The 27,478-nt window shown below is 57.3% G+C and overlaps 2 protein-coding genes across 3 annotated transcripts in view; one reads left to right on the plus strand and one right to left on the minus strand.

Annotated features, from left to right (window-relative positions):
* Window positions 1-18,081, minus strand: PRKCSH (PRKCSH beta subunit of glucosidase II). 2 transcript variants are annotated; one of them, XM_077329940.1, is made up of 18 exons: window positions 17,930-18,081; window positions 14,739-14,857; window positions 13,129-13,245; window positions 12,673-12,768; window positions 12,525-12,582; window positions 11,115-11,232; window positions 10,258-10,387; window positions 9,519-9,603; window positions 8,517-8,595; window positions 7,908-7,994; window positions 5,873-6,037; window positions 5,081-5,177; window positions 4,216-4,285; window positions 3,972-4,061; window positions 1,874-1,948; window positions 1,517-1,616; window positions 789-926; window positions 1-406 (listed from the first exon to the last, which is right to left on the minus strand). In XM_077329940.1, the coding sequence occupies exons 1-17, from the start codon at window positions 18,028-18,030 to the stop codon at window positions 795-797; spliced, it is 1,719 nt and encodes a 572-aa protein (XP_077186055.1). In that variant the 5' UTR covers window positions 18,031-18,081; the 3' UTR covers window positions 1-406; window positions 789-794. The 2 variants fall into 2 exon arrangements, with proteins under 2 accessions (XP_077186055.1, XP_077186054.1); XM_077329939.1 differs by having other exon boundaries at window positions 14,739-14,860; window positions 17,930-18,045.
* ODAD3 (outer dynein arm docking complex subunit 3) overlaps window positions 18,070-27,478 on the plus strand; it is a 13,066-nt gene continuing 3,657 nt past the window's right edge. Inside the window, exons 1-8 of the mRNA XM_077329941.1 lie at window positions 18,070-18,279; window positions 18,427-18,548; window positions 18,678-18,755; window positions 19,945-20,124; window positions 22,615-22,716; window positions 23,179-23,304; window positions 24,696-24,818; window positions 26,135-26,290. Of these exons, the coding sequence (XP_077186056.1) occupies window positions 18,195-18,279; window positions 18,427-18,548; window positions 18,678-18,755; window positions 19,945-20,124; window positions 22,615-22,716; window positions 23,179-23,304; window positions 24,696-24,818; window positions 26,135-26,290 (972 nt within the window). The 5' untranslated portion in view covers window positions 18,070-18,194. The remainder of the gene's footprint in view (window positions 18,280-18,426; window positions 18,549-18,677; window positions 18,756-19,944; window positions 20,125-22,614; window positions 22,717-23,178; window positions 23,305-24,695; window positions 24,819-26,134; window positions 26,291-27,478) is intronic.

Here is a 27,478-nt window from a genome sequence, read left to right on the forward strand (position 1 = left end):
TCAGACAGGAGCAATGCCTCTTTATTGGAAGGGAAGGTCTCGATCCGGTGAGGGGCTGGAAAGGCAGGGGGCCTAGGCCTCCCCCCTGCAGGGACAGAGCTTAGAAGAAGGGCACCCCCCCTCCCAGGACAGAACAGGATGCCCTGCAGGCCCTGTGACCCCCCCCCCCCCCCCCAAGCGAAGAGGCAAATGGCCCAGGCCTTGGGCAGGGAGGCGATCCAGAAGGAAGGCCCTGCAACTCCACCGGACTGGAGACCCGCTTGGGCACAGTGTGGCAGATCACGGAGAAAGGCAGCCGGGCCCCTCCTGGAACGGAGACCCCGGGACAGCTGGAGTGACGGGGCAAGGGCCCTGCAATGCTCCTGGCGAAACTTGGCTTCTCAGTCTGTGGCTCCTCTGGGCAGATCTGGAGAAGGAGGAGGAGGAGGAGGAGAAGGAGGAGGAAGAGGAAAGCTCACGGGACCATCAGCCGAAAGCTTGGGAGAGGAGCTGCTGTGCCCCAGACCAGGCCGTGGGTTGTCCCGGCCCCTCCTCCCAAGGAGACGCGCCCATTGACTCGCTTTCTTCCCCAGCCCCCTCCCCCTTTCTCCCCTAGGGAGCCCCAACCAGCTGGTCCACAGTGCCCTCCCCGCCCCTTGACCCTCGTCCTCCTCCAAGCCACCCTAAGAGAGAGGCGGCCACCCTAAGAGACAGCTTGCTTCCCACACGGGCTGCTCTGCCCCACAGCTCCCCTTGAGCAAGAGGGCGGGAGGGAGGGCGGGAGGGAGGGAGGGAGGGAAGGGGCTCACCTGCCCTCAGAACTCATCGTGGAGGACCTCTTGTGGCTCGTGGCAGGCTGCCGGGGTGACAAACTCCATCAGGTATTCACAGCGGCTGGGCTCCGTGGTGGAGGTGACCAACGTCTCTTTGCCACAGGAGAGTTTCACCTGAGCAGGAGAGGCCGTGGGGCAGGAGCCCCACTCAGGCTGAGCTTGGGGATCTCAAAAGTCAAGCAGGAGCACCCAGGGACTTGGCCCGCCACCTCCTCACTGGCTTACCAAGCGATGGCCATCCCTGTGGGGCCATTCATATCCACACCCCTTCTTCAGGGAAGTCTTTGAGACACAGCGGGGGGGGGGAGGGTGCCCTAAGAGCCCTCCCCCGCTGATTTCCTAAAGAAGCCTCCGGGGGGCAGTGGTCTCCACCGGTTCCCCAGTCAGGGCTGGAGAGCCCCCCCCCCCCCCCCGAGCCCTGCGTCTCCCCATTCGGCCCACGGCTGGCTCCGTGGAAACCACCAGGCTTGCCGCTGCCCCCCTGGGGGTAAAGGGAGGGATCCCACAGCCTCCCCTTGGGGGCTCCTTCTGCGGAAAGGGGAGCGGGACCAACAGCAAGGCTTGTCCTGCCCATTCCCTTTGCAGGCCCCTTGACAAACGTAGTGGGGGGGGGAGGGGGAGCCAGCCTGTCTTGGTGGGGGAGGGGGGGCCCAAGGGCTAGCTCCTCTCCTTTGGGGGCTCCTTGCTCCTGCCCAAGCACTCACCGTGGTGGAGCGGTTGGGCCCCTGCCAGCAGCCTGTCCCATGCTCGTATTTCATGACGCTGAACTTCTTGTCCTCCGGGCCAGCCCAAGAGCCCCACGTCCTGCCAGGGAAGGGGTGAGAGCCAGCGGCCTATTGGTGCCTTCCCGTCAGCACCCAGCACCCCCCCTGACCAGCCTGCTGGCTCACCTAGGTTGCTCAAGGCACTCTGCTTGCAGCCCTCCTGGATGCCAGACAAACACCCTGCAAGGGAGGCCAGCGCCGCCACCCCGCTGCCACAGGGAAGCACTCTTAACTCACAGCTCGAACCCTGGGGAATCAGACCCCCCCCCCCCAGATTGCCACAGGCCAGCCCCTTACCCCAAGCTGGTCTCTGAGCCTCCGTGCTTGGGCTTCTGGGACACTCGGCTGAAGGGACAGAGGCGGTAAATGTACCTGGGGAAGGAAGGAAGGAAGCAGCCATTAGATGCAGGGCAGCCGAGGCCAAAGCTCAGCAGGGAAGTCCCCAGGCAGAGCCAGCTCCGGCCCTCCAAGACCACAATGCAAAGGGGCCTGGCAGGGGCTTGCCTGAGTCTTCTCCCTCCCTCTGCACACCAGAACTGAGGGGCAGGGAAAAGGAGGCATTTGCTGCCAGGGGAGGAGCTGTGGGCCACGGGCCCCATGCCACGTTCCACGCACCCAGCCAGAGGGAGCAGCCTGGGGTCTTGCCGGCTGTCAAATTCCTTCCAGATTAAAGGTATGCCGAACCCACCGCAAGGGCAGGCAAGCTCACCCAATCTGATGGCGGAAGGCCTTCTCTCCCTCCCTCCCCCCTAGCCCACCCCTTGGGGCCGCTGCCATCAGCCAGCCCTACTCCGGAGCCTCTGGAAAGGGGCCGCCCCACCCATCGGCCGGGTCACACCCCGGACCTCATTTGCAGTGCAGGGTGGGATGGGAGAGGGATGGCGCCAATCCTGTCTCTCCTCTTCAGCTGGGCTCAGAGCACATTTTAGCTCCCCCGCAGAGAGTTACGGACCCAACCGGACTCCTGAATGTTCTGCAGGACTCCGTGCCTCCCCAAAAGGACTGGTGAGCAGCTGGCATGACTGAGTGCCGGCCACCATGGACCAGATTGCCCCCCGACACCCTTTCTGCCCCTTTCCAAGCAGGCCCCCTTGTATCCAGAGAAGCTCCGTGAGAAAAAAACGGGAACTGAGCCCTGCAAAAAAAGAGCTCTTCTGCCAGGCATTTGGCCAAGGCCAATGACAGCATCGACTGGGCCCCCCCCAGCCCCTCCGACCCAGACAAGCATATTCTAGGGAACCGCAGAAGTCCCACCTGGAACACGATGTTGACACCAAGGTTGTTGATACTGTTAGCTAACATGCTGTTAGGGTTGTTAATATTGATGCTAAAATTGTTGACAATTACCAAGCTTACCTGTTCACCGTTTCATAGAATCCTAGAATAATAATAGAGTTGGAAGGGACCTCAGGGGTCATCTAGTCCCTGCACAAGGCAGGACACTCACAACCCTCTCGCTCACCCACTGTAACCTGCCACCCCGTTGCCTACCCAGAATCAGCCTCTCTGTCATATGGCTATTAAGCCTCTGTTTAAAAATCTCCAAGGATGGAGAACCCACCACCTCCCGAGGAAGCCTGTTCCACTGAGAACCGCTCTGACTATCAGGAACTTATTCCTGATGTTTAGACTGAATTTCTTTTGAATTAATTTCATCCTATTGGTTCTGGTCCGTCCCTCCGGGGCAAGAGAGAACAACTCTGCTCCATCCTCTGCATGGCAGCCCTTTAAATATTTGAAGATGGTTATCAGATCCCCTCTCAGTCGCTTCCTCTCCAGGCTAAACAGACCAAGCTCCCCCAGCCTATCTTCATACGTCTTGGTCTCCAAACCCCCCACCCTCTTTGTTGCCCTCCTCTGGACACGCTCCAGTTTGTCTACATCCCTCTTCGACTGGGGTGCCCAAAACTGAACACAGGACTCCAAGTGAGGCCGAACCAGAGCAGAGTAAAGCGGTACTATCACCTCCGGGGATCTGGACACGCTACTCCGTTTGATACAGCCCAAAATCCCACTTGCCTTTCTAGCCCCCGAGTCACACTGCTGACTCCTGTTCCATGTATGGTCTACTAAGACCCCCAGATCCTTTTCAAACATCTAACCATCTCTGTAAACCATCCTGAGCCCTAAGGGAGGGCTGTCTATGAATGCAAAACAAACAAACAAACAAACAAGCAGGACCTCACTGGGGGGAAACCCACAGTTCCCCCCTTAAGGATGCCTCTCGGTTCACAGCATGCCTAACCCCTTCCCCTTCAGCCCGCCCTCCTGGAGGGAGCTGGGAGGATGACTGACAGGGGGCAGAATCAAGAAAAGCTTCTAGCGGTCAGAGAAGAGATGACCCCTCCCTCCCAGGAAGAAGCACCTGATTCTGAAGGTGGGGGGAGGGGCTTACTCATTAGTGGTCAACTCGTAGCACTGGTTGTAGAGGTAAGAAAATTCCCCGTGAGGTCCAAAGTCAAAGGAGATCTCTTTCTCCAGGCTCCTAGAAGAACAAGGCAGTCGGTGGTTAGAGGAAAGAGGGTCCCCAGCACCCGCCTTCAGAGAGGGGGGGAGGGAGGGAGGGAGGGAGGGAGGCAGGCAATCTGGTTGGCTCTGCCAGGGCCATCCTGCACCATCCCACACTCCCAAAGCCATACCTGATTGATTCCTCCGTATCTTTCAGGGATTTCTCTGCCTCTTCAAACTGCTCCCGGGCCTGCTGGGCAGCTGAAACAGGCAAAGAGGCAACTCTGAGCGGAAAGCAGAGGCTGGCAGATCCGTGCACAGAATCCCCCTCCCCAAATCAGGGCCTGGCTCCCTCCTGGCCGTCTCAGAAGGCGGCTGCAGGGACAACATGCCGCTAGCGGAGTCTTCCCGGGGACAGGCAGGCGAGGACACACGTCCATCTTGCCCTAGAAAGGCACCCCCGGCCTCCTCTGCCCTGGATTCACTCTGAGGCCCTGCCCTGTCCCTGCCTAGCCACCCCCATTCCTGTGAGTGAGCAGAACACAGGAGCAAACCTAAGCCAAGTTTACTGCTAGAACTTATAATGCTATTCTGCAATCTATAAAACTGCAGCCTTGGTGTTCTACCAGCAACAGGGCATTGCAGCCAATCAAACAAGACGGCACTTCAAACGCCATCTGGGATACCTTCCTGATCTGAGCCTCCTTAGACAGGGAGGCATCAAGAGCACCCCCAAATTCCTGGCCACAGGTGCCCCATCCTGGCAGGGGGAGGCCCGCCTCCTGCTCCTGCCCCCGTCTCCCCAGCCACAGGGCCTCCGTCTCGGGGGGGGGGGGGGGCTGAGATTCAGATGACTCTGCCTGAGCCATCCAGCCACTTACAGCAGACGGCAAAGACCTCAGAGCTCGCCTCCAGCTTGACCCCTCCAGCCCACCAGCGATGCTCTTGGGGGCGGCATTTCCCCCTGAGGGGCAGGGGGGCTGCTGCCTTCTCTACCCAGGCAAGTCAACGGCTTTGCTGAGCCCCGCCGTGGCTGTTGCTTTCCAAACGCCCTACCGTCAATGAGAGCTTGTGTGGCATCGTCGTACAGGGGCGGCTTTTCCGACTCATCTGCTGCCGCCTTGTCATCGGGCGAAGGTGGCATCGGAGGAACCTGCAGAGGCCCCAAAGGAGGAGGTCAGCAAAGCACCCGCAACTCTGTCTGTGCTCCACAAGGCTGGTTCAGCCACTGCCATCCCCACGGCGAGCTCCCAGAGCCTGCCTGAGCAGGGACTGAAAGCTTCCTCCGGTTGTTCACTCAGAGCTTGCCGTGTGCCGTGGATCAGAGTGGCTGCCTCTATGTGCTCACCAGCTCCTTCTCAGGAGTATTCTGCTTCCTAACCAGTGGCACGCTCTCCTACAAGTGGGTGGTTAGGGGCAGAGCTGCCATGGCCTGGAACAACAGCTTGTGCTCTCTGCCCCCTGGTCCCCGGAGCAGGGCCCTTTGGTGTGGGTCTCCTCTCTGCTGAGGCTCTGGATGCTGCCCTCTCCGCTTTCATTTCCACAAAGAAGGAAATGGGCTTCTGGAATGTGGCCAAGCAGGTGGGCTCAGAGTCTCGCAGGCCAGAGCTCCAGGAGAGCCAAGCGGCACTGCCCCAGGCGTGCCTCCCTGCCCTGCTTTCTGCATGGCCTGCAGTTCTGCCCTCACTCTTGCCTGCCCTCATCCTGTTCCCGGTGGACAAAAGGCTGAGAATGGAGTGTGCCAAAAGAAGCAATTTCCCCTCCTCCAGGAGGAATTCCAATTGGCTGGGGGAATACGTGTCAGTGACCTACTTGTTTCTGTGGCTGACTAATTCCTCTGTTGAGTACCTTTGCCTCCTCATCCCTGCCCTCTTCATCAGATTCGTCCTCTCCTTCATCTTCCTCGTCGTAGTCCTCTTCCGGAGACAGCTGGTCCGGATGAGAGTCGGAGGGGGGGGCGTGGTCCTCTTCCACGGGCGTCTTTGGCAGAGGCTGGGCATCATCAGTCAAGCCCTGGGGAGGAAAGGGGTCCCGTCAGAGCCCACAGGCACCTTCGCGAGGCCAACAGAGGGTGCTGGGTGCAACTCCAAAATGGCCACCCCAGGAGGCGGAGCCAACTACAAAAGGCCAGGTTGTTACTCCAGAATATTTCTGGAACAAACTCTGTTTGACTTTCAAAATAAAGCAATGGTTCAAAATAGTTTTCTTGCGTACCCAGACACTGCAGAAAAGCAGAGGCCCTTCGGCTGCTGCAGTGATGGCAGCTGGGAAAGAAACTCAAGGTCCCTGCACTGTCAATCCAATCTCCAACTCCCAATCACGGGCCCTGTCGGGGTGAAAGCACCCCGCATGTCATCAAAACATTGGGGGATGCCAGGAAGGCTGCTGGCAAGTGCTGAGGTTCATATGGGCACCATGCTTGGGACCTCTGGCTTAACCCAGCCTCTGCTTTCAGTCTGCAAACTCAGCCGTGCAGTTCTGAAAATAAAGGGATAGGGGAAAAAAATACTGTGGAAGACCATTTGCACTTCCAGTGGGGCCCAGCTCCCCCATAAGAAGTGTCAGCAGCAGAACAGATTTTCTGGTCCAGTTTTAGCTATGTGAAGGAGTCTCAAAGTGGCTTCCCTGTGGCTTTCTCACAACAGGCACCCTGTGAGGGAGAGGAGGCTGAGAGAGCCCTGAGATTACTGAAGAAGAAGAAGAGTTGGTTCTTATATGCCACTTTTCTCTACCCGAAGGAGGCTCAAAGCGGCTTACATTCACCTTTCCTTTCCTCTCCCCACAACAGACACCCTGTGAGGCAGGTGGGGCTGAGAGAGTGCTGGGTTCTGAGGGAATTTGCAGTTGGACTTGACAGGGCAGCCTTGGGGCGAAAAGGGCTGGTGGAGCCTGTCCAAGCCTCACCCCCCTTGGCAGCCCTGCTGACCTCCTCTCCCTTTGGTGGTCAGGAGCAGACTGGCAGCCAAGTCTCCAGATTGCCCTGGAACTCTGGTCTGTCCTGCTGAGGGCCCAATCGGGAGGCGCGCTTCGTGCCTTCCGATTGGCTCCTCCACTTGTCAGTCCGGGGCCAAGGAGCCAATCCAGGAGTTTTGATCATGGACACAGCCCACCCAGGTTTTGATATTCATCACCTTGAAGTCCCTATTTGGATGGAAAGAATGTTTCCAATCATGTAAAATAATATTATCTGGTATGGCTTCCTGATAAGTCACTGCCCTTATTTGCCTTCTGAAGAAACCAAGAGTGCCTTTAACAATAAACCAGCATGTTTTCAAGTCTCAGCCTTCTCCCCCATTGCTTGCCTAAACAATTATTTTGCGGTGGAGGAACTGCAGACAAAGACCACCGATCTCTAGTGGCAATCTAAATAAATAACCAGCAACCCCCCCCCCCAGCCTCCTCCGTGCCAATGAGGGCTGTGTCCCTGGCAGGAGGGACAGAGGGAGGGAGTGGCCAAAGGGTGAGGACCACCATGGCCTGTGCCCCACCCGGCAGGAGGGCTGGCCTTCTGCAGTCTTCACAGTCCCTTTAAATTCCCTTGCCCCTCACAAGAGCTCTGCAAATGTGCTACTGCTACAGAGCAGGTGAGGCAGCCACTGGAGGGGAGGGGGGCTTCGGTTTCCAACGCAAGGCAGAAAGATTCCCACCCACCCCCCGACCTTCAGCTCAGCAGCAGCAGGACTGCTCCGTTCAAGGATGCTCCCCACCCACCGCCAATGGCCTTTGTCCAACGCAGGCCTTTTCTGAGCTGCAGGTGCTCAACAGACAGCTTGGGAGTCCCTCGCAAATAAGAGATTCCACATCTTGCCCTTTAAGAGACCCTATGGCCCACTGCAGGGGGGAGGGGGAGATAAAACCCGCTGGATGGGGATGGTGCACTGACCTCTCCTTTGTACTTGTCCTTGATGGTTGCCCACACGGTGCTCTGGAAATGGGCCAGGTCCACCTGCAAGGAGCCGCCCAGCAAACCCTAGAAGAGCAGAAGGCCATGAATGGGGCTGCCCCTTGCCTGCCAGGGCCCCCGAGGAAAGGAAGCATTCCGAGAGCAAAGAGCCCCTCTGCTCCTAGACTGTGCAGACCTGGAAAGGGTTTTACTCAGCACAGATAAGCAAGGAGCTTGTATGCGCCTTCAAAGGCTGACCATAGTTCAAAAGGAAGCCCCCAGGAACTTCTTCCTCGCTTCCAGGAGATTCTACTCCATTTCATGACCAATTCTAGCTTTCTTTCCTCTAGGAATTACTGTCCTGGGCTGCTCTAATGTCATGTATGTTGAGGAAGGGCCATTGTGACACCTTGGGCCCCACATCTGCGTGGTGTGTCCCTGCAGAAAGCGGGGTGGGCAGGTGGGGGGCGGGAGTGAATGCCCGAGTGCCCCCCACCTTCTCTGCTCTCAAAAACTGCCCCATCAAGAGCCTGGTCTGCCGTGAGCTGCATTAATCCCCCACCCCACCTCTAGCCCCTTCCAGAGGGATGCCTTCTCCTTCCAGCCTACCTGGGCCTCCGAGTCTGTCAGCATCCCGTCTCCGTCCACGTCTAGCTCAGCACGTGCCTGAAGCTCAGAGACCGACACCCTGAAGACCGAAGAGGGGAGGGGAAAGGGTGGTCTTTACGGAAATGTTTTCAACTTGAATTGGTCATTCCGTGATTGGAAACTGACTCCAGTTCCATACTGCAGACCAGGGTCTGATCTCTTCCTTTCTCCGTATTAAGGAAATGTTGTCTGTTATGCGTAACCTTAAACCCAGAGCAGAGCAAGCAGTGTGCTTCAGGCAGGATTTCATGCAAGGTTTTCAAACACGTTTTTATCCTGTTTAGGTTAAAAATTAAGGGTCCTTGTAACTCAGCGCCAGATACGAGCTGACGAGTGGCCTGGGAGTATTCTTTCAAGCGAAAATTTGTGGAGGGGGGATGGGGGGGGGATGCTGACCTAGTGACTCCATGCCATGTTAGGGTCTCCAGGTCTGGCTTGGAGATGACCCTGAAGGAGTGGCATTATGGCATTGGCATGAGACAGATATGGATGCATACAATACTATGCCACCCTATATTCTTGTCCTAGGAGCTTGGCCACAGTGGCTGAGAGAAACCTCCACATTCAGAGGCACTAAGCCTCGGAATCCCAGAGCCAGGAGGCAGCATCAGGGGAAGGCCTTGGCATCTCTCTGCCCTGTTCTTGGCCCTGCAGAGGAACCGGCTGGCCCCTGGGTGAAACGGGAGGCTGGACTGGAGGGACCCTCCCTGGTCTGACCCAGCAGGGCTCTCCTGATGTTCTTAGAAGGGGAAGGCCTCAGCCTGGCCACAGTGCAAGACAGGATGCTGGACTAGATGGACCTTGCCTGGCCTGGTCCAACAACAAGAGATGCTCCTTTCCCCAGAGGAAGGAAGAATGAGCCACTAGACTAGAGAGGAGACGTGGTTTCTCTCATGACCTCTCATGACCAGGCCGCCCAGCCCAGGCTTCTGCCTAACCAGGAGGGGAAGAAGGGCCACTCACATGCCATCTGCATCACCGTCAAGCTCCTGGAAGGCCTCTTCCGCTCGGGCCTGGTCCTTCGCTGCTTGTTCAGCCGTTTTCTGGGCTGTGGCAAAGCCGAGAGACAGGAAATTACGGACAAAGAACTGAGCAGACAGCAGGCCCGAGGTCTGTGGTCCATCTTCTTCTGGCTGCTGCTCCTTGTGCCCATCAGATGTTTAGCCTTTTGTTGGTCCCATCCGACTCATGGGAGAGCTTGTTCCCCACTGCCCGCCTCTGCACAGTGATCGTGAACGCCCATCCAAATGCTAATCAGAGCCAACCCCGCTTTGCTTCCAAGATCTAATGAGATCGGACTAGCCTGGGCCACCCAGGGCAAGGCAAGGGAGGAACAGGGCCTGTCTTCCCTGCGGGTCTCCCATCCAACCCTGATTCACCTCCGAGATCTGATGGGATCAGACTACCCTCTGCTACCGAGGTCAAGGCAACAGTATAATAATAATACGTTATAAAGAATATAGATGCTCAAAAATAAACCGAACCGACTGAAAGCAGGGCCTGTGTGCTTCTCCCAGAGCCAGCAGCAAGACATACGAAGCCCACCCAGCTCCCTCTGATTCCTGGGAGACCTTCCTGAAGTTCTCGCCAAAAAGGCTGACAGGAAGGCCTCTGGTCAGCCACACACAGGGCCCCGCCCCGCCCCGCCCCAGCCCCAGCCCCAGCCCCAGCCCCAGCCCCAGCCCCAGCCCCAGCCCCTCACCCTCCCAAGCCTTCATGTGGGCCTCCTTGGCCTCCTTTTCGGGCTTCTCGGCAGCCTCCTTCAGCAACCTCAGGGCCTCCACTTTCTCCTCCACGGACTTCTTCCCGTCCTGCAGCTCAGACAGCTTCCTCTGGAAGGAAAAGGACTTCTATAAATGCACTCCAAGCTCAGGCCTTTCCCCGCCAGCCCCACTCACAGCTGGCACCACCTTTCCTGCTCAGAATTCACAAGGCCTTTTCTGCGCAGGAAGGGTCACCATCGGTCGCCTCTTCTGTCCAAGCCCAGGGGGGCAGATGCTGGGCAAGGGCGGTGGGGGAGGAGGGGGAGGAGGAGGGGCTGCTGTTTGGGTTTCCGGACCATCCCCTTGCTCTTGGTACCAGCAGGTTCAATGGCCTAAAGCTCCCACTGCTGGATGCTGGGGTGTGAAGGAGGGGCATTCTGAGGATCCCAGAAGAGGCGGACTCTCGGTCTCTCTCAGGAATGCATTGGGCTGGAAACAGGGGCCTCACAAGACAGCAAGGCTCCCAAAATGCTAGGGGTGGTTTAAAAAGAACTGGGTGGACCACAGCGTCAGACTGCAACCTGGGCAACCGGGACTCTGAACAAGAGGCGACGCTTCAGACAAAATACGGAGGACTGTTTCCAGATGGGCAAAGGTGTCGACCTAACTTGTGGGTGCTGACAGAGGAGAGAGGGTAGCCGCCCCGCAAAATGCCCACAACAAGCCTGGCTTAGGGGAGGGTACAGAATCATCCCGCAAGGCCACCCACTGTCTGAACGGCACCCTTGCAGGGACCCAAACCGCTGCTTCTGCTCCCCCAGCGAGATCTGCCCGCTCCTTCTGCAGCCTTCCTCACCTGCTTCTCCTCCTTCCTCTTGCTTGCTTCTTCCATCAGAGCCTTCTTGAGTTCAAAGCCCTCTCGGGCCACTTCGGCCATCTGCTTGAGCGCCTCCCGCTCCTTCCGGCCCATCTCTCTGGGGAGGAAGGAAGAGGAACGCAGCCTCCTCTGAGCCCGTGCCTGGCAGCCGGGCAGCCTCCTGGAGCGTGGACCCAGCCCATCCAGGGAGGAGGCCGGTGGGGACCGGATTCCTGTCTTTGGACCCACCATGCCGAGGAGAACCAGGACGACAGGGGCTGGAGGTCACGGAGCCAGGGCCACTCTCCAGCAGCACACACCACAACCAACACAAACTGGGAGACGATACATAAACTCCTATCCTTGCAAAGCTCTACGTCTACCTTGTTTGCACAGTAAAGTGGACGCAGAGCAAGGCACTCTGGACCCTCAAGGAGAAACAACCATGGAGGCCAGCAGGGAGGCAGAAACAGAAGCTTAAGAGGCAGACGACCCATCCCTCCAGCACATCGATTCCAGCTGCTGTTTCAGGTGCCTGACAAAACTCTAGCCGGTTCCGTCGGAGGAGCCAGGCCGTGAGTGCACGACTGGACCAAGAGATACAAAGAACTGGAAGGGACCTCGAGGGCCACCGAGTCCAACTGCCCACGTAGCACTGGAGACCCACCACTACTGCCCTCCCACCTCCCCTGCTCTATGCCCAGAGGAAACCTCCAGGGGCCGAGGGCCAGTCTGGCCTGGGGGGAAATTCCCTCCCGACCTTAAAGTGCCCATCGGCATTGACCGGGGCATGCAAGGAAAGGCCATGAGAGCTTGTAGCTTCTGTCTTGTAGCTTCTGAGTCTCTCCCATCCACAATCTGCAAACAGTCACAGAATCAATGCAGCATCTGGCTCAGGGGTAGTCAAACTGCGACCCTCCAGATGTCCATGGACTACAATTCCCATGAGCCCCTGCCAGCGTTTGCAGGCAGGGGCTCATGGGAATTGTAGTCCACGGACATCTGGAGGGCTGCAGTCTGACTACCCCTGATTTAGCTTCTGCTCTGAAGCTTCCAGAGAGCCCACCACCTCCCGAGGAAGACGGCTCCACTGGGGAATCGCTCTAGTGGTCTGGAAGATCTTCTTAATGTCTAGCCAGATATTACTAATTTCAATCCACCGGATCGTGTCTGACCTTCTAAGGCACTTGGCAGTTTTGTTTATTGCTTCCTGGATTATGATTTAGCTTTTCTCTCCCAGACGTTGTTTGGGAGCCCTTGGCCTTTGGGCCACAGATACTCGAGCAAGCGTTCTCCATCCCAGGGCCTCCTAGAGGCAAGAAAGCAGCCCAACTCAGCTCGGAGCTGCCCGGAAGCAAGCTCTGCAGGGCAGCCTGGGGCCTCCTTTGGCCAAGGAAAGGGGAGACTCACTTGCAGGTGTTTTCGCAGACCACCCCGCTGTTGTATTCATCGGTTGTGTCACAGCAGTCTGGAAGACACAAGAGGGAGAGCCTGAACACGGGGCCCTGGGGGGGGGTGTGCCTGCGGACACAGCCAGAAGGGCCCCCCCCACACTTACCGCAAATCCCATCATTGACTCGGGAGGAGGGGATGTACTGAGGGCGGAAGCCGGCATTGGAGCAGTGGAAGCGACCGCCAGGGCATGCAGCAGTCCCTGGAAGAGCAAGGAGGAGAGTCAGGTTGGCACCCAGCTGGAGGGAGAGATCATCCCCATCCATCCACCCACTCCACCCCCCACCCCCACCCCATGGGACGGCATTTCCCTCCTGGGCGTGGGCAGAGACCCTCCAGCCGCCTCCTCTGAAGGAGCCCATCTTGTGCAAAAACGTGACAGAAGGGCTGCTGGAGCCTCAGGGAGAAGCAGGGAGGGTTTTTGGGAAGCGCTTCTGGCTGTAGAGCCCGTGGCTGTCAGGCGTGGTCCAGAGCCCCAGGCGGTCCCTGTCAACGGCAGATCTCCGCAGGGAGGCTGGGGGGGAGGGGAGGGGGGGAAGCCCTCTGCCGCTCCCCTACTCACCGGGCTCATCGGAGCCATCTTTGCAGTCGCAGTAGTCATCGTTGACTCTGTCGAAAGCGATCGTCGCAGAGCCGTCCAAGCAAGTGAAGGGCTTTGTTTCATCGTAGAAGTGGTGATCTGAGAGGGACAGAAGGGATGCTGAGGCACAAGCTGGGGGAAGGGCTGGAGAGCCACAAAGCCAGGCCAGAAAGGGCCTGCAGCTGGACAGGCAGCAGGCCAAACATAAGAGCCCCAGTAGGGCCGGGGGGTGGTGGGGGGGGGGAAGCACCAAAGGAAACCTCCTTGAAACGCTGCATCTTTCCCACGGAGCAAAAGAACCAAACCAACAACTTTAGAGCAAGGTTTTAGTCACTCAAAATACTTAGCATGATGATCTAATGTAAGAATCTGTATCACAAGCGGATGATAATTCTTGTGAATGCTGCAGACACAAACAGGGATGTTTACTGCTTAAATGTGAATTATTTGGCGACAATTCGTAAAGTACAATTCACAGTAAAGTCGATCTCCAAAAAGGCTGGTTGCCCGACCTGCTGGAACCTTCGAGAGTGTTTACATTCACTACAACATCTATTTGCCCATTTCAACCAGCCTTTTCCCCTTCATTTCCAATGGCGAAAACCAAGATATAGGGGCCAAAACTGACGAGGGTGCTGCAGTTGGCAGCTTGCTCTCGAACGCAGAGCACGGGATGTGCAGTTCTGCTGGTCTAAGAGCAGGGGAATCCTGCTTTTAAATTCCATAAATAAGCCAAGCACTACAGTTCTACACTACATTATAAGTCGTGCATTAGAATGATGTTCTGCGTATTTACGTCTCTCCTCTCACTTTCCTGCACCGATATTGGACATATTTGCTTCCCTTAGCTCAAGGACCTGAATATTTTGCTCCACCCGGCAGACATGCATTCGGTGCCCATCTCTACCTCTGGCTGAGCTGCAGCTTTCCAGTCGGCTCTTCAACACAGGAAGGAAGAGGAGAGCCACCTGAGGCCAACTGGCCAAGGGGGAAGGGAAAGAAAGCTTTCTGGCAGGCAGCCTTCGAGGTAACTCGGGAGCACCGGAGACCTCCATGGTCCCCATGAGAAGGGTTAACAAGACACTGAACACCCCCAACATCTGTGGGAAACAGCACTGCCCATGCGCATGACAGACACAACACAGTGCTCCCGCATTTCAGTTTTGGAGCAGGGCTCATTGCTCCAGAGCATTCTGTAATGTTCAACAGGTCATGCCCTGATCAGAGGCTGCCTGGTAATCTCCCAAGGGAAACTGCACTCAAACTCCTGCACACCACCCCGCCATGCTCACAGTCGAAAGCGAAGGCTACCACGCAACTCAAAGCCCCCTTCCACTTCTCATGCCAGGGAAAAACATGAGCAGCAGCTGCCCTGAAGAATGGTGGGACCCCATGAGGACATTAAACAAGCACACAGGCCTGGAAAAGATGCATTCGGGCATCTCTCTCCCAGTCTCCTCCTCCTCCGTGCTGCATCCTGATCACCTGGAAAGCTCTGCAACCCACCTTGAGCCATGTGGGACTCTGCGGATTTGAAGGAAGAGCCCCAACTTCTGACCCCTCCCTTCCGGCCCCCCGCCCGGGAAACTCACTGGTTAGGGAGACACCTCTTGGTCTCTTCACCTCCACGGGAGAGGCCAGGCCAGGCAGACAGGAGAAGAGCACAGGCAGCAGCAACATGGTCCGAGAGGAAGAGAAGCAGCGGCAGCTCCTGCTGGGAAAAGGGGGGAATCAGACGCCATTTCTACACACCCTTCCCTTTCCCCCGACTATTCCGCTCCCCTGGCCAAAGGTCTTGAGCAAGACCAATACAAAAGCAGAACCAACACCGAGCAGTCAACATTAAAGATAGATTCAAATGGGTAGCCGTGTTGGTCTGACGAAGCACAATAAAATCAGAGTTCAGTCAGGCGCCTTTAAGACCAACAAAGATTTATTCAGGGCGTGAGCTTTCGAGGGCAAGCACCCTTCGTCAGACTATGATCTTCTTACATGACAGGGAATATATAGCAAAAATCAGTTGTTACATCAGTAGACTGTGTCACAACCCAATACAGCCAATGTTAATCCTTTGTCAAAACAGCCAATCCATCCCCTAGAACTCAGTGTACTTTACACAGGGAGAACCAAAGGGCCAATGACAAAGGGGGGGGGGGTTGCAGTGAGGAGGAGGAAAGGGATGAACCCCCCCTCCCTTAGGCGAGCTGTTCTCAGGCCTCCACTGAAAAGCCATGGTGCCCAGTCCTGAATGCCTGAAATGATCTGGAATTTGAAATATTATTCTCAGTCCCACACAAAACCAGTGCATTTTGTTCTTCTATGTATTATTAAATAAATGACATTGTTCTGGTCATTCCTACCCCATCAGCTGTGACTCCTCTTAGCTTAGGAAAGGTGTTGGTTTTTTTAATTGGGGCCCCTGTACGTGGGCAGGTAGTTGTTCTGTGGAGGGTTGGACTCTGACCCTGGAGGTCCCTGCCAACTCTAGGATTCTATGAAAGGCACCCTGATCAGCGACTGGCCAAGCCAGAGAAAGGCTGACAGGCAGTGATGGCCTTAGGAGGAGAACTATAACCAGAAAGAGCAATAAAATCAGAGTCCCTCACAAACAGACTCTGGAATCTGACTTGGAGGCATTGCTGAGCAGGACTAACAGGTCCCTCGCACCATGATGGGGGGTGGGAGGTATGGGGGGTCAGGGCCAAGTGATCCCTGCTGCAGTCCAACCACACACAGCACCTGAGCTGGCTGACCCCACCCTCTTCCACGCAAGGCAGAGGAGGCTACACAGAGAGTCAAAGCGGGGAGGGAGGAGACTCACACAAATAGCTCTGGGAATGGCTCTCAGGCGGGAAGTGCCTGCAGCATCTCCACAGCAACTACACATCACAGTCCTCCGAGACCAAGTTTTGTTGTTTACTGGGTTGATTTCTGGGGCTGGGAAACAATCCTTCCTAGGCTAGACCAGCAACAGAGCCCATGAGACTTCCACCTTCCTAATTAACGTGTGGCTTACTGAAGAATCATTTATGATTTAGAGCCAGCATAGTGAAGCTGTTAGAGAGTCTGGAAGACCCGGACTGAATCTCAGTTCTGCTTGCTGGGTGAACTTGCTGCACTCTGTCAGTCAAAGCTACCTCACAGGTTTGCCGTGGAGACAGAACGAAGGGAAAAACAATATTGCAAGGGGTTTGGGGGCCCTACTGGGAAGACAAGTGAAGTGTGAAGATCTAATTGAAATAAACAAAAATAAATCAGACAGTGCCTCTGCTCTCCACTTGTGGAACTGGAGCAGGATGTTGGGAGTACTCAAACCATACTGATATGGAGGATGCTTCTGTAAGGCAGTCAAAAAAGTTCAACTCTTTTTCTCTCTTTCAATCCTGTCTCTTTAGCTGCAGACACACACACCACATCCCATACCTCTACGATAATAGCAAGCAAGGCACCCATTCCAATATTTAAAACTATGATTTTAAAATCCCAAAACAAAAGAGCAGGCATACATGTTCCACAAACACAAGTTCAGAAGGGTTCTGGATGCAGATTTTTTGAAAAAAATTGGAGAACTTTGGGCTCTGCCTGCTCTTCCCACTCACCCTGCTAATCAAATCAAGTTAATCGCTCAGCCTCTTTAACCAAAGCTACCTGTCCTTTCCCAAAGCCCTGAGGATGCTGGAGGCAGCTTCAATATCTCTAACCACTAACAAGGACCATCTGAAGATATTTAAATCCACAAATCCAAACAACACATCAACTAACATGCACGTGTTCATGGTGGCAGAAGTTTGGGGTTTGTAGACTATTCCTAGGAGGGGTGGTTGTTAAATTAACCCCCAACCCAAGGCTACAAAGTTGGTAAACACCAGTTTCCTCAAAGCGTCCTCAAAAAGAGAGACTCCAGCAACTTCTGCACTTGCCACAGGGTTGGTGGGCAGCGGGGGCAGACATCTGAACACGACACCTGACATCTTCATGAAACTGCTGGGAGAAATCACCAGGGGACCTGGAATAAACCGCTGTCAACAGGCAGTGGACACCCAGCTAAGCCAGACCGGGGTGTGGAAAACCTGAATCAGTGCCTGGAGGAGGGGAGGGGATGGGAGAGGGCCGGCAAGCGGAAAACAGGAGCCCAAGCCAGACAAGGTGCTGCTGATCACTGACAAGGCTGATTTTGGATAAGGGAGCCAGCCTGCCCCTGAAGCAGCAAACTCACGTCTGGACCCTGCCCTAGAGGTCGAGGCTCAGGTCTCCTCCAAGAGGAGCAGCCCCTTTGATCCGCTTCAGCCCTTCTTCAGAAAGGCTAATCTGCCCACAGGGTTGTGAGAGTCATGCCTGGTGCGGGGGGTTGGACTAGATGGCCCAGGAGGCCCCTTCCAACTCTACAGGGAGTGGCTCGCCCGGCATCAGCCCCCTCGTGCCCCAAGGAGAAAAGGGGGCTAAGGGGAATCCAGGAGGACCGCCCCCCTCCCCCCCCCACCCACCCACCCATGTTGCCCTCTCGGCTGTGCCTCCAAGGGCGAGGAGGGCGGCAGGCAGGCACAGGCAGGTGGCCCAGCCCCGGGGGGGCCCGTCCCTCGGACCCCCGCGAGGAGGCTCCCCAGCCCCCGACCATTCCCCCCCGCCGCACCTCCAGGGCTCGACGCCCCCCTCCGCAGCCGGGGCAGGAGCACGGCTGCCAACCTCCGGCCGGGAAATTCCTGGAGTCCACGCGCCCCCAGGGCCCTCCCCCCCGGCCTGCCTCGCAGGGCTGTCGTGAGGGGCCCCTCCCCCCTTGACCCACCGAGCGCTGAAGTCCGCGTGGGCGACGCTCCTCAGGGCCGGACCCGGAAGTGGTGACGACACATCCGCGCGCCGGGAGAGCGTGGGGGGAATAGCACGCATGCGCGGCGGCGGTGGCCTAGAGCGTGGCGGAAGCTGCCTCCCTCCCTCCTTCCCATCGGGCCCCGCGCTGCCCGGCCGCCAGCCAATGGGCGCCGGCTCTGCCTGGGTCCGGGTCGCCGTGGCGACGGCGTCGGGCGCGGGGAGTTCGGCCTGCTGAGCCCGCCATGCCGGCCACGCAGCCCCCGGCGGGCCTGAAGCCCCTCGTGCACGAGCAGATCACGGAGCTGCAGAACAAGATCCAGCTCCTGGGTAGGGGCCTCCCGCCGCGCCCGGGAGCCCTCCCGGAACCTCCCGCCGGGGGAGTGGGGCGGGGAGTGGGGCTGGGGCGGGCGGGCGGGGGTGGCTGAGCCCCTCCCCCACTCAGCGCCCCCCCTCCCCTCCCCTCCCCTCCCGCAGAGGGCGACCGCAAGGCCTTCTACGAGAACTCGCAGCGGACCCTGCGCAAGAACCAGGAGTCCATCGCGCGGCTGCGGCGGGACAACAAGAAGCTGCACCAGCGCCTGGCCGACCTGCTCGCGGTGAGCCCCCCCCCACCCCCCCAGAGCCCCCGGCCTCCCCCCTCACCCCCAGAGCCCTTGCCCCGCACCCTGGAGGGAAGGGCGGCTTGCGGGGGGGGGGGCACTGTCGGCAGCGTCTCTCTTTTGCAGGGAGAGGAGAAGGTCATCAAGGCCGCCTTCCAGGGCCACGCGTCGGAACAAGGCTCCGTGAAGAACAAAAGCGGAGAGGTAGGTGATGGCTGGCGATGCAGAGGAAGGAAGGTCCACACAGGCCCAGGGAAGCAAGGAGGAGGAGAGACGCAGCAAGGGGCTTAGCCTGGGTCATTTCAGCCCCGCAGTCCTCAAGGCCAAAAGGCCTGCATCTTCAGTGCTTGGCTGTCTGGGCCATAAGAAGGGGTCATAAGAAGAACGCACCAAAAGCCCCACCGGATCAGCCCAGTCTATCTCGTCCAGTACCCTGTCTCACACGAGGGCCCACCAGTTGCCCAGAAGGCCAAGAACATCAGGAGAGCCCTGCTGGAGCAGTCCAGTGAGGGTTCATCTTGTCCGGCACCCTGTCTTCTTACACAGCTCTGTGTCCCCCAGGGGCCTGAGGGTTCTTGAAAAGAGAGACCAGTCCACATGACCAGAATGCTAACTGTAAACCTGGGTCTTATTTTGCCCCACTGAGGAAAGCTGTAGGAAGCACAGACTTAGCAGATTACTGGGAACCAAACATCCCGCTGCCCAGAGGATCAGTGAATGATCAGGACCATGAGGAACTCCGAGTGGTAACTGGAGCAGTTCTTAGGCCTGGGGGGCTGGTGAGCTTCCTCCTGGGACCTCTGCTTCCCCTGGCTTATTGGGGCCTGGGCATGAACATGGATGTGTCACAGCCTTATTGCCTGCTTTGTCTGTGTGGACTAGTAGCTTTCCGAGCCACAGAGATTCTCAGGGTTTGGCTGGTGGTCACAGACGGATACTTGGAGCCCTTTGGCCTTTGGTGAGTAGGGCTTCCCTCTCAAGCTTTGCATTGAATTATTTATTTAATAATTTCTATGCTGGTTTGGGTATTGTATCTGAGTGCCAGCTGGTGGTGTAAACAGTCTCAGTTTTTTGACAGCTCTTCCAGATCTAGGGGGGTTATCGGGGAGGATCTTTCTGACAGGGAGGGTCAAGTAAAGGCTGAAGTTTGGGCCACCATATCATCTGTAGGAAATGACCTGATGGTCATCACAGTCAGGGAAATGGTTGTCCGTGCTGGCAAAACAGCCTGGCAGATTTGGGGGCTGGTTTTCAAAAGCTGCTGGAACCCCGATTGCCCAGGACCACAAGTGGGACACCTGAAACGGTGCCGGGGGGAGGCAGAGTTGGCCTCTCACAGACTCTGGTGAGCGGGCTGCCCTAATGACTCCGCTCTTTGCCCTCCTCCCCACAGGGTGCCATTCAGATCATCAACCACCGGCTGTGTGAGAAAATCAACCAGTTAAACAACTTGAAGCATGAGGTGGAGGTGCGGAAGCGTCGCCTGGAAGAGCTGCAGCTGCAGTACAGCACAAAAGCCCAGGAAGTCCAGGACCTGCAGGACCTGGAGGAAGGCAACATGGAGGCCGCCATGGTGAGAGGAGGGGCTGGGGCTGACCCCCCCTCCCATCTCCTGAAGAGCTGTTCTTGCCAGAAGGGCAGCGGTGTTGGTGTGTGGGTGTAATATAGTGATAAACGGGGCACGTCAAAAGCACTGTGTCAAAAGGGGCAATCAACAGCGCTGTCCTTCCTTGGCAGCTTATTTCTAGAGGTCTCCCAGAGGGAGGGCTCAGTTGCCCTGGATGTTGGCAACAGGATCTTTCCCCAGCCGGCCACTTCTTTCTTCCTCAGTACCATTTTAATTGTGAAGTGCAGTTTGATAGGCCAAGGCGCCTTTGATGGGAGTTTTAACCTGGTGCCCACCTTTCCTGTTGGTCCAGAACCAGAATTCCTCCATCCCTGCAGTTTGCCTCCCATTTTTGCTGAGTCCGGTTGCCCAGTAGAGAGAGAAATCCAATCCATCTCAGGCGGCGGGATGCCTGCAGGTTGTGACGGCTGAGTCAGCTAGTCTCTGTTTCGTGCTTCATTTCCCATGTCCTTCCTCTTCTCAGTGGATCTGTTATGTGCAGTTAGCAGTAAATGAACAGACTCACTCCTGGGAGCAGAGAAGCTGCTGGGAACAGCCTATCCACATGTCCGGGGTCTGTTGCTCCCCCTTATAGTCTTTCCTCACATACAAACAAGGTCAAGGAAAGAGCAGTCAGGATTTTGGCACCTTTCCAGTTCCGCTCTAGTGGTGGCCCCTGAGAAATTGCCATTTTACCTCTGAGTCCAGAAATGAGCTGGGGGAGGGGGCAGAGAGCACAGTGGTTCTTAGGCTATCTGACTGCATGGAGCTTCAGCACCCTGGCAGAATACGAATTTCCATATGGGCAATGCCAGAAAACGAGTTATCTTCCGATGTGATCAGTCTTCCCTCTGAGCAGCACGGGGCCTGGCTCACAGCCCTGACTTTCTCCCCAGCTGAGCCACCCATGCTGGGTGTAGCTTTTGAACCACCTTGGTGTAGTGGTCAAGAGGGGCAGCTTCTAATCCTGCGAGCTGGGTTTGATTTCCCCACTCCTCCACATGCAGCCAGATGGGTGACCTTGACCTGATCACAGCCCTGGTGGTGCTGCTCTCACAGAAAAGTAACATCATGCCTCTCTCAGCCTCCCCACCCTCACAGGGAGTTTTGTGAGAGAGGAAGGGAAGGCGATTGTCAGCCACTTAGAGACTCCTTTGGGCAGTGAAAAGTGGGCTATAAAAACCAACACTTCTTCTTCATCTCTTCAACTAAACATCTCCCTAACTGTGCTGTCATCCAGACCAAAGCACCCTGTGATTAAGATGTCCTCTGTCCACATCAGTCCCACAGTCGTGGCCTATCAAAAAAGAGAGGAGTCTTCTGGCTGGGCCCTGCTTCATTCTCATTGGTTAGCAGAGCCACATCCTCATTGAACCCACGGAAGTCAACACTTTTTCGAAGGGTGCAACTCTGCATAGGACTTGTAAACAAACAAATACAAATAATTATCTCTTTTTCTAGCCCGCCTTTCCAGAGCAGGTGACAACTTCATTAAAAACAATAAATTAAACCACGAGTATCATCTAATTCCCCCAACTAACACATAGCCAACGGGGGGTGTGTGTGTGTGTCTAGAGTAGGCAGAGCAAATCTTCTCCAGCAGTGAAACCAGCACTTCTTGATGGCTATTTCAGGTTGCATCGGTCACTGTGGACAGGTGTTCTGGGGAGAGGGAGGGCACTGGTAGCCATGCTGCAAAGAACAGCCTTGGTCTGCCTTGCTTGCCCTGCAGAGCTGCTTGAGTTCCCACCATGCCTGGATCTCTCCCGGCAGAGTGTTCCACCAGGCTGGGGCCAGGGCTGGCCAAGGCCAGTTTCAGTTCCTTTGGCCTGGGGGTCCTGAACGAGGTTGTTTGACCTTAATGCTGTTTGGGGGATGGAAGGGAAAAGGCGGTCCGAGAGAGAAGCTGGTGCCAGACTGTGTAGGGCTTTGTGTGTTATTGCCAAAATGGAGACCTCACCTTCCTGGCCCATCAAGGCCACCAAAGGCTGCTAACAGTTGAGACAAGCCGGATAAAACCACATAGAAACAATTCAAATCGGCATTAAAGGAGCTCGGAAGATCAGCCATCAAAACATGGGGCAGGAAGGAAGGACTCCGGATGCAATGCGAGGCCTCGGGGACCCCATAGCAGCCCACCCGCCCCACCTTCAGCCAACATCGAGCGTCCCCTTCCACGCCAGAGCCACAGGGATAGCTGCTACGCTCTTGTTTCTGGCTCCGAAAATTGACAGGGAAACTCCGGCTGAATTGGAGCGTCCAAGACGGGCCGTCAATCCACGTGTGGCTGATCCAAAGGAGAGGAGGGGGAAAGGAGACCAACCCACACAACCCGGCAAACCGAGAGCCCTCTTGGCAGCAGCCCACCCCCTCTGAGCTGGAGGGTCTGTGATGCGGAGGGGGCTGCCGTGGCTCCTGAGCCTCTCCACAAGGCCGTTTCTTCTCTTCTCCCCCCAGACTCTGCGGACGCTGGAGAACCGCCTGGAAAAGGCCCGCTTCAAGACAGATGAGGCAGAACGCATCACCAGCATGTACCAGAAGCTGAAAGCCCACATGCAGGTGAGCCTCCTCTCTCCAGAGGGAGCCTCCCCAGCTTGGTCTTCCCTCTTCCCGAGAAGTGGGTGTTTCTGCACCCATTTTGCAATAACTCAAAGAGTAAAAAATGTGGGTCCAGTGCCCCCTTTAAGATCAGCCAAGTTTAATTCCCAGCATGCACACGCAAGCTTCTCTCCCAAAATCAAGCTTGGTGGGCCTGGACTCAACCTTTGTCCTGCTGCTTCAGATCCACTTGGCAACCTACCAAAAGAGAGCACTAGGATCTGTTGCTGGGCAGGCATTATTCCTAAGAGCCACAGGCCCAGTGCAGGGGGAAAGGGAGGCCACTCAGAGAGCTGTGCCCCTCCCAGGGTTTCTCTTGGTCCCCCTGCAAGAGCCTGGTGCGTGTGTGTGTGGGGGGGGGGGGGCAGGGTATCCAGGCTGAGGGCCGCCCAGTTCACGAGGCAGTCTTTGTCCCTTTCCTAGGAGGAGAGCCTGCATTTCCAGAACCGGCTGGATGCCCTGGAAGCAGAGATCTCCCGCCTGTCCCATGAGCTCCGGGATCTGGAGAACGTGAACACTGACGCCCTGAATGCCCGGGATGCAGCCAGGGTAGGGAGTCGGCCTTGTGTGGGAGGGGCTGCAGGGGCTCAGTCTCAGGGCATGGGAGGCGCGTGGGGGAGGGGAGGGCCTGTGCTGTGTGATCTGCAATAATTTTGCATCAATTGGCACAAAAACATGACTTCATTTCGCATGTGGGAATCCTAATTTCCTATCCAGGGTTTCAGTAAACTTCCCAAATGCGCTTTGCGAGAATCCTTTGCAAAGCCCAACAGGAGCTGGAGGCCTCGACGGTCAGAGTGGGGACCTGGATTCTTCGCTTGCACAGCCCCTCTAAAGAGGCTAACGTTTAGGCCGGGTGGAAATTCATTTGTTTGCCTTATTTATACTCTGCCTTGCTCAGAGACCCGGGATGGGGTGGAGCGCACCGTGCATCTCAATTCGGTCCATAGAATGGGACACCCACAACGCAGGGCCAGGGCTGCAGGAAACTGGACGGGGGCCGAAGCCAAGCACACCTGTTCATGTGACACGTGAAACAGTGGGAAAAGCACAGAGCAGGATCATGCTCTCAGCAAGAGAGAGTATGGTCCATACACACAGTAGGATAGACTAGGGTTGCGCGCTCTGGCCGCTTCGGTGAGCTCCGCCACTGGACGTGGCCAGCTCCACAGTGCAGAGGGGAGGGGTGGTGCCAGCTTTGCAACTGTGTGGGCACCAGCTGGTGCATCGCCAGTGGTGCCGCCCCTCCCGGCCATCTCGGGCTGCGGTGCTCACCCTGGAGCACACAACCCTAGTATAGGCTGCTGCTGTCCCTTCGAGACTGACCAGAGTTGTGACAGGGGAGAAACCTGCTCCCTTCTTCAGAGACTCAGGTACGCTCCTCCCGTCTGCCACACACTTGGTTAGTCCTGAAGGTGCACCTGGACTCTGGCTCTTTCCTGCTGCTCCAGACAGACTCCCACGCCCCCCCACCTTCTGGACCCTTTTGCTATGCTGCAGCCCCTCTGGCATTCTGTGGCACCCTGGAGAGCCACAAGAGAGTCGGGGTGTGAACTGGTGAGAGTCAAAGTGTCCTTCCTCGGGGGTCTCCAAATCTGGCTGGTTTCTCAGCGGCTCTGAACCTGGCTATTCTGTTGCAGACCACTTTGACCGCCCTGTGAACCTCTCTCGGAATGATTGCTTTCTTTCACACCTCTGCTGGTCTTCCGGTGCCTGGCTGGACTCCCACTCTGTCCTGCTGCTTCAGGCCAGCAGGGCGGCGCTCCTGACCCACATGGCTCATAGTCTGCAGAATGTCCGGGAGGGTTTTGGGGAGGGGGGGGCTGGACTGAAGGCTCCGGCAGCTTATGCAGCCAGCTACACAGGGGTCTGCTCCCCAGCCCAGAGGCCTCTGCTCCAGGGCAACAGGTCACCTTCCCCCCCCCCCTCCCGCAATACAGGACCAGCTGCTGACCCAGGAGGAGACCATTTACCGAGAACGAAAGCTCCGGGATAAGAAGCTGAAGGACCTCAAGAAACTGACGGAGGAGAAGAGAGCCCAGAATGAGCGAGCAGAAAGACGGGTAAAGGGAGGCAGGGCCTCTTGTTCCCCTGGCAGCCAGTTCTGGGGATGGACCAAGACGGGCTCCCTGCTCTGTCCCCAACCCTCCATCGCTTCCTCCTGGGGGGGACCAGCAGGTGGGAAGGGGCAAGCCCTTGACCAGGCAGAGGGGCCGAGGGAGCTTTTGGAAAGCATAGAGGGCTTGCTGGAAAAGGGAGGGGCTTTGCCAGGTCCCCGCCCCGGGGCCAGGCCCAGTTCCTCAGTTCCCGCTGCCTTCTCCCCGCTCCCGACTCTAGCCTTCCTTCAGCATCCTGCCTCCTTGAGAGAGACCCTGGCAGCTGGGATTCTTTCCTCATGTTGGAGCTGCCTTGAGCTTCACCTGGGGGAGGTCTGAAAGGGTTTCCCGTCACGTTGACCTGGAAAGGGCTTTTTGGTGTCTTGCACGGCAACCTGTGAACACAGGATGCTGCTGTATGCTGAATCAGAGCCCACTGAGAGCTTACTGCCCTCCGGCAGAGGAAGGGCTTCCCCATCCCCTTGGACTGGGTCCTTGCCGCTGGAGATGTTGCTGGGGATTGAACCGGGGGCCTTCTGTAAGCCAAGCAGCAGCAGAAGAAGAATAGTTGGTTCTTATATGCCACTTTTCCCTACCCGAAGGAGGCTCAAAGCGACTTACAGTCGCCTTCCCATTCCTCTCCCCACAACAGGCACCCTGTGAAGTGGGTGAGGCTGAGAGAGCCCTGATATCACTGCCCGGTCAGAACAGTTTTATCAGTGCTGTGGTGAGCCCAAGGTCACCCAGCTGGTTGCATGTGGGGGAGTGCAGAATCGAACCCGGCTTGCCAGATTAGAAGTCCACACTCCTAACCACTACACCAAACTGCCACTTAGCCCCCCACCCCTTGTCCACTCCTGCCTGTGCTGGGCAGAACGTTCAGGACTGACCCTGGGGAGGTTTTGGTGCCAGTGGGTGGGGTAATCTTTGGGCCCTGTGCATTAAACAGGAAAATCCACTGTGGGGTATTGGGGGGGGGGGCGATGTGCCAAATTGAAGCTCAGAACCATTGGACGTTTCCTCAATGCTGAGGGTACAACTAGCGATAAAGACAGGCAAGGCCGCCCTTGAGGGGCCCAGGCCCCACATGCCACCCCTGTGCTGCGGGAAGGGAGCCCGGTGCCGGCTGGGTGGCTCTTGGGCAGGCCGTGGAGGGAGCCCCCCAGGGCTGAGACCCAGCTGGAAAGGGGAGGAGCTGAGAAATGCTGGCTACGGCCAACTTCCAGCTCTCCTGCCCCGCTAGCAATCAGGCCAGGTCCCCTTTCTTCCTTCCTTCCTTCCAGCATTCTCAGAAGGAGCACGCCCCGTTCCGGACCGAAGACCTCCTCAGAGAGCCCCAGTACGCCAAAGGGACCGTCATGAAGAGCAAGCAGGCCATGTTCATCGCTACGGAGGCCTTCGACAAGATCCGGTCAGCCACCGGCGTCACGGACTCTCAAGTGAGACCTTGGCACAGGCCCCCTCCCCCCGTGCACCTCCTTGGCTGCAGGCGCATCGTGTCAGGCGAAGCATGGAACAGGCCTAGAGGGATGGGCGTGCCTGGGCCTCCGGCTGCCTCCCCCTCCAGCATGGGCACGCGCTCTGCAGACACGCTGTGTCTGTCTGTGGACGCCTCACCTAGCCCCGAAGCAGCCCCGAGGAGAAAAGGGGGGAAGTTGGGAAGGTGGGGGTGGGGGGGTAGATGGGACTCTCCCACAAACGCTGTCTTTGGGGTGGAATAAACCCGGGGTCCAGGGCATCTCCCCGAGGAAGGAGCGGGACTCAGGAAAGCTCACAGAGAAAGAGACCTCCCGAATCTTGAAGGAGCTACACTGCCGTTCAGGAGCCCTCGGCACAGGGAGCCCTTGCAAACCCTCTGAGGGGGTTTATTTATGTCCCTTTTGACACAGCTGAGCGAGAGCTCCTGAGCACATCTGCCTGGGCACAGCCTGAGGGGCAGGTCCTTCGAGAGGCCATTATGGGACCAGGGGTGAGGCACGAGGCGCCTCAGAGTGTAGCCCCAGAGCAGGGAGCAGGTGGGCTGAGAGCCCGCCCCAAAAGCTGCCTCTTGATCAGTGCCTGTCTCCTCCGGCAAGGAGAGGCCGGTTGCGCAGGGTTGGGGGAGGGGGTGGGGGGGTCACATGGCCTGCCCCTGCTGTCCCAGGCACATTCCATTGGTGAGCCTCCGCCTTGCCCGAGGCAAGGAGCTGGTTCCTCTTGGGCGACCTTGAGCCTTGCAGTGTTTACTGAGTGCCTCCTTGGCTCTGTGCTGCAGCCTGTGCCTCCCCCACCCCCACCCCCACCCCCACCCCCACCCCCACGGTGGCTGGCCCTGGCCACTCTGTGGCGCTCAGAGTCTCTCGTCGGGGGCACTTGTTGCTCCTTGGCAGGAGCCTGCCGTCCCCGCTGGCAGAGGTCCTGGGTGCAAGAGATGCCTGCGGTGCCAAGACCTGATCCGGAAAGCAACCAGGCGGGGAACTCTGGGGGTTTCACGGCAGTGCTGAGTGATTGGCGGGCAGCTGTGGGTAGTGAGCCAGGCTGGATTTAGGGGGCAAAATTCAGGCTGGGTGGGGAGGGTGAGGACAGCCTTGAATACCAGACCCTTTACCCCATACGCAAACGCCCGCCCGCCTGCTCTGTGTAGTTCC

This window comes from Paroedura picta, chromosome 3 (genome assembly GCF_049243985.1).
Source record: "Paroedura picta isolate Pp20150507F chromosome 3, Ppicta_v3.0, whole genome shotgun sequence".
NCBI classification, from domain to species: domain Eukaryota; kingdom Metazoa; phylum Chordata; class Lepidosauria; order Squamata; family Gekkonidae; genus Paroedura; species Paroedura picta.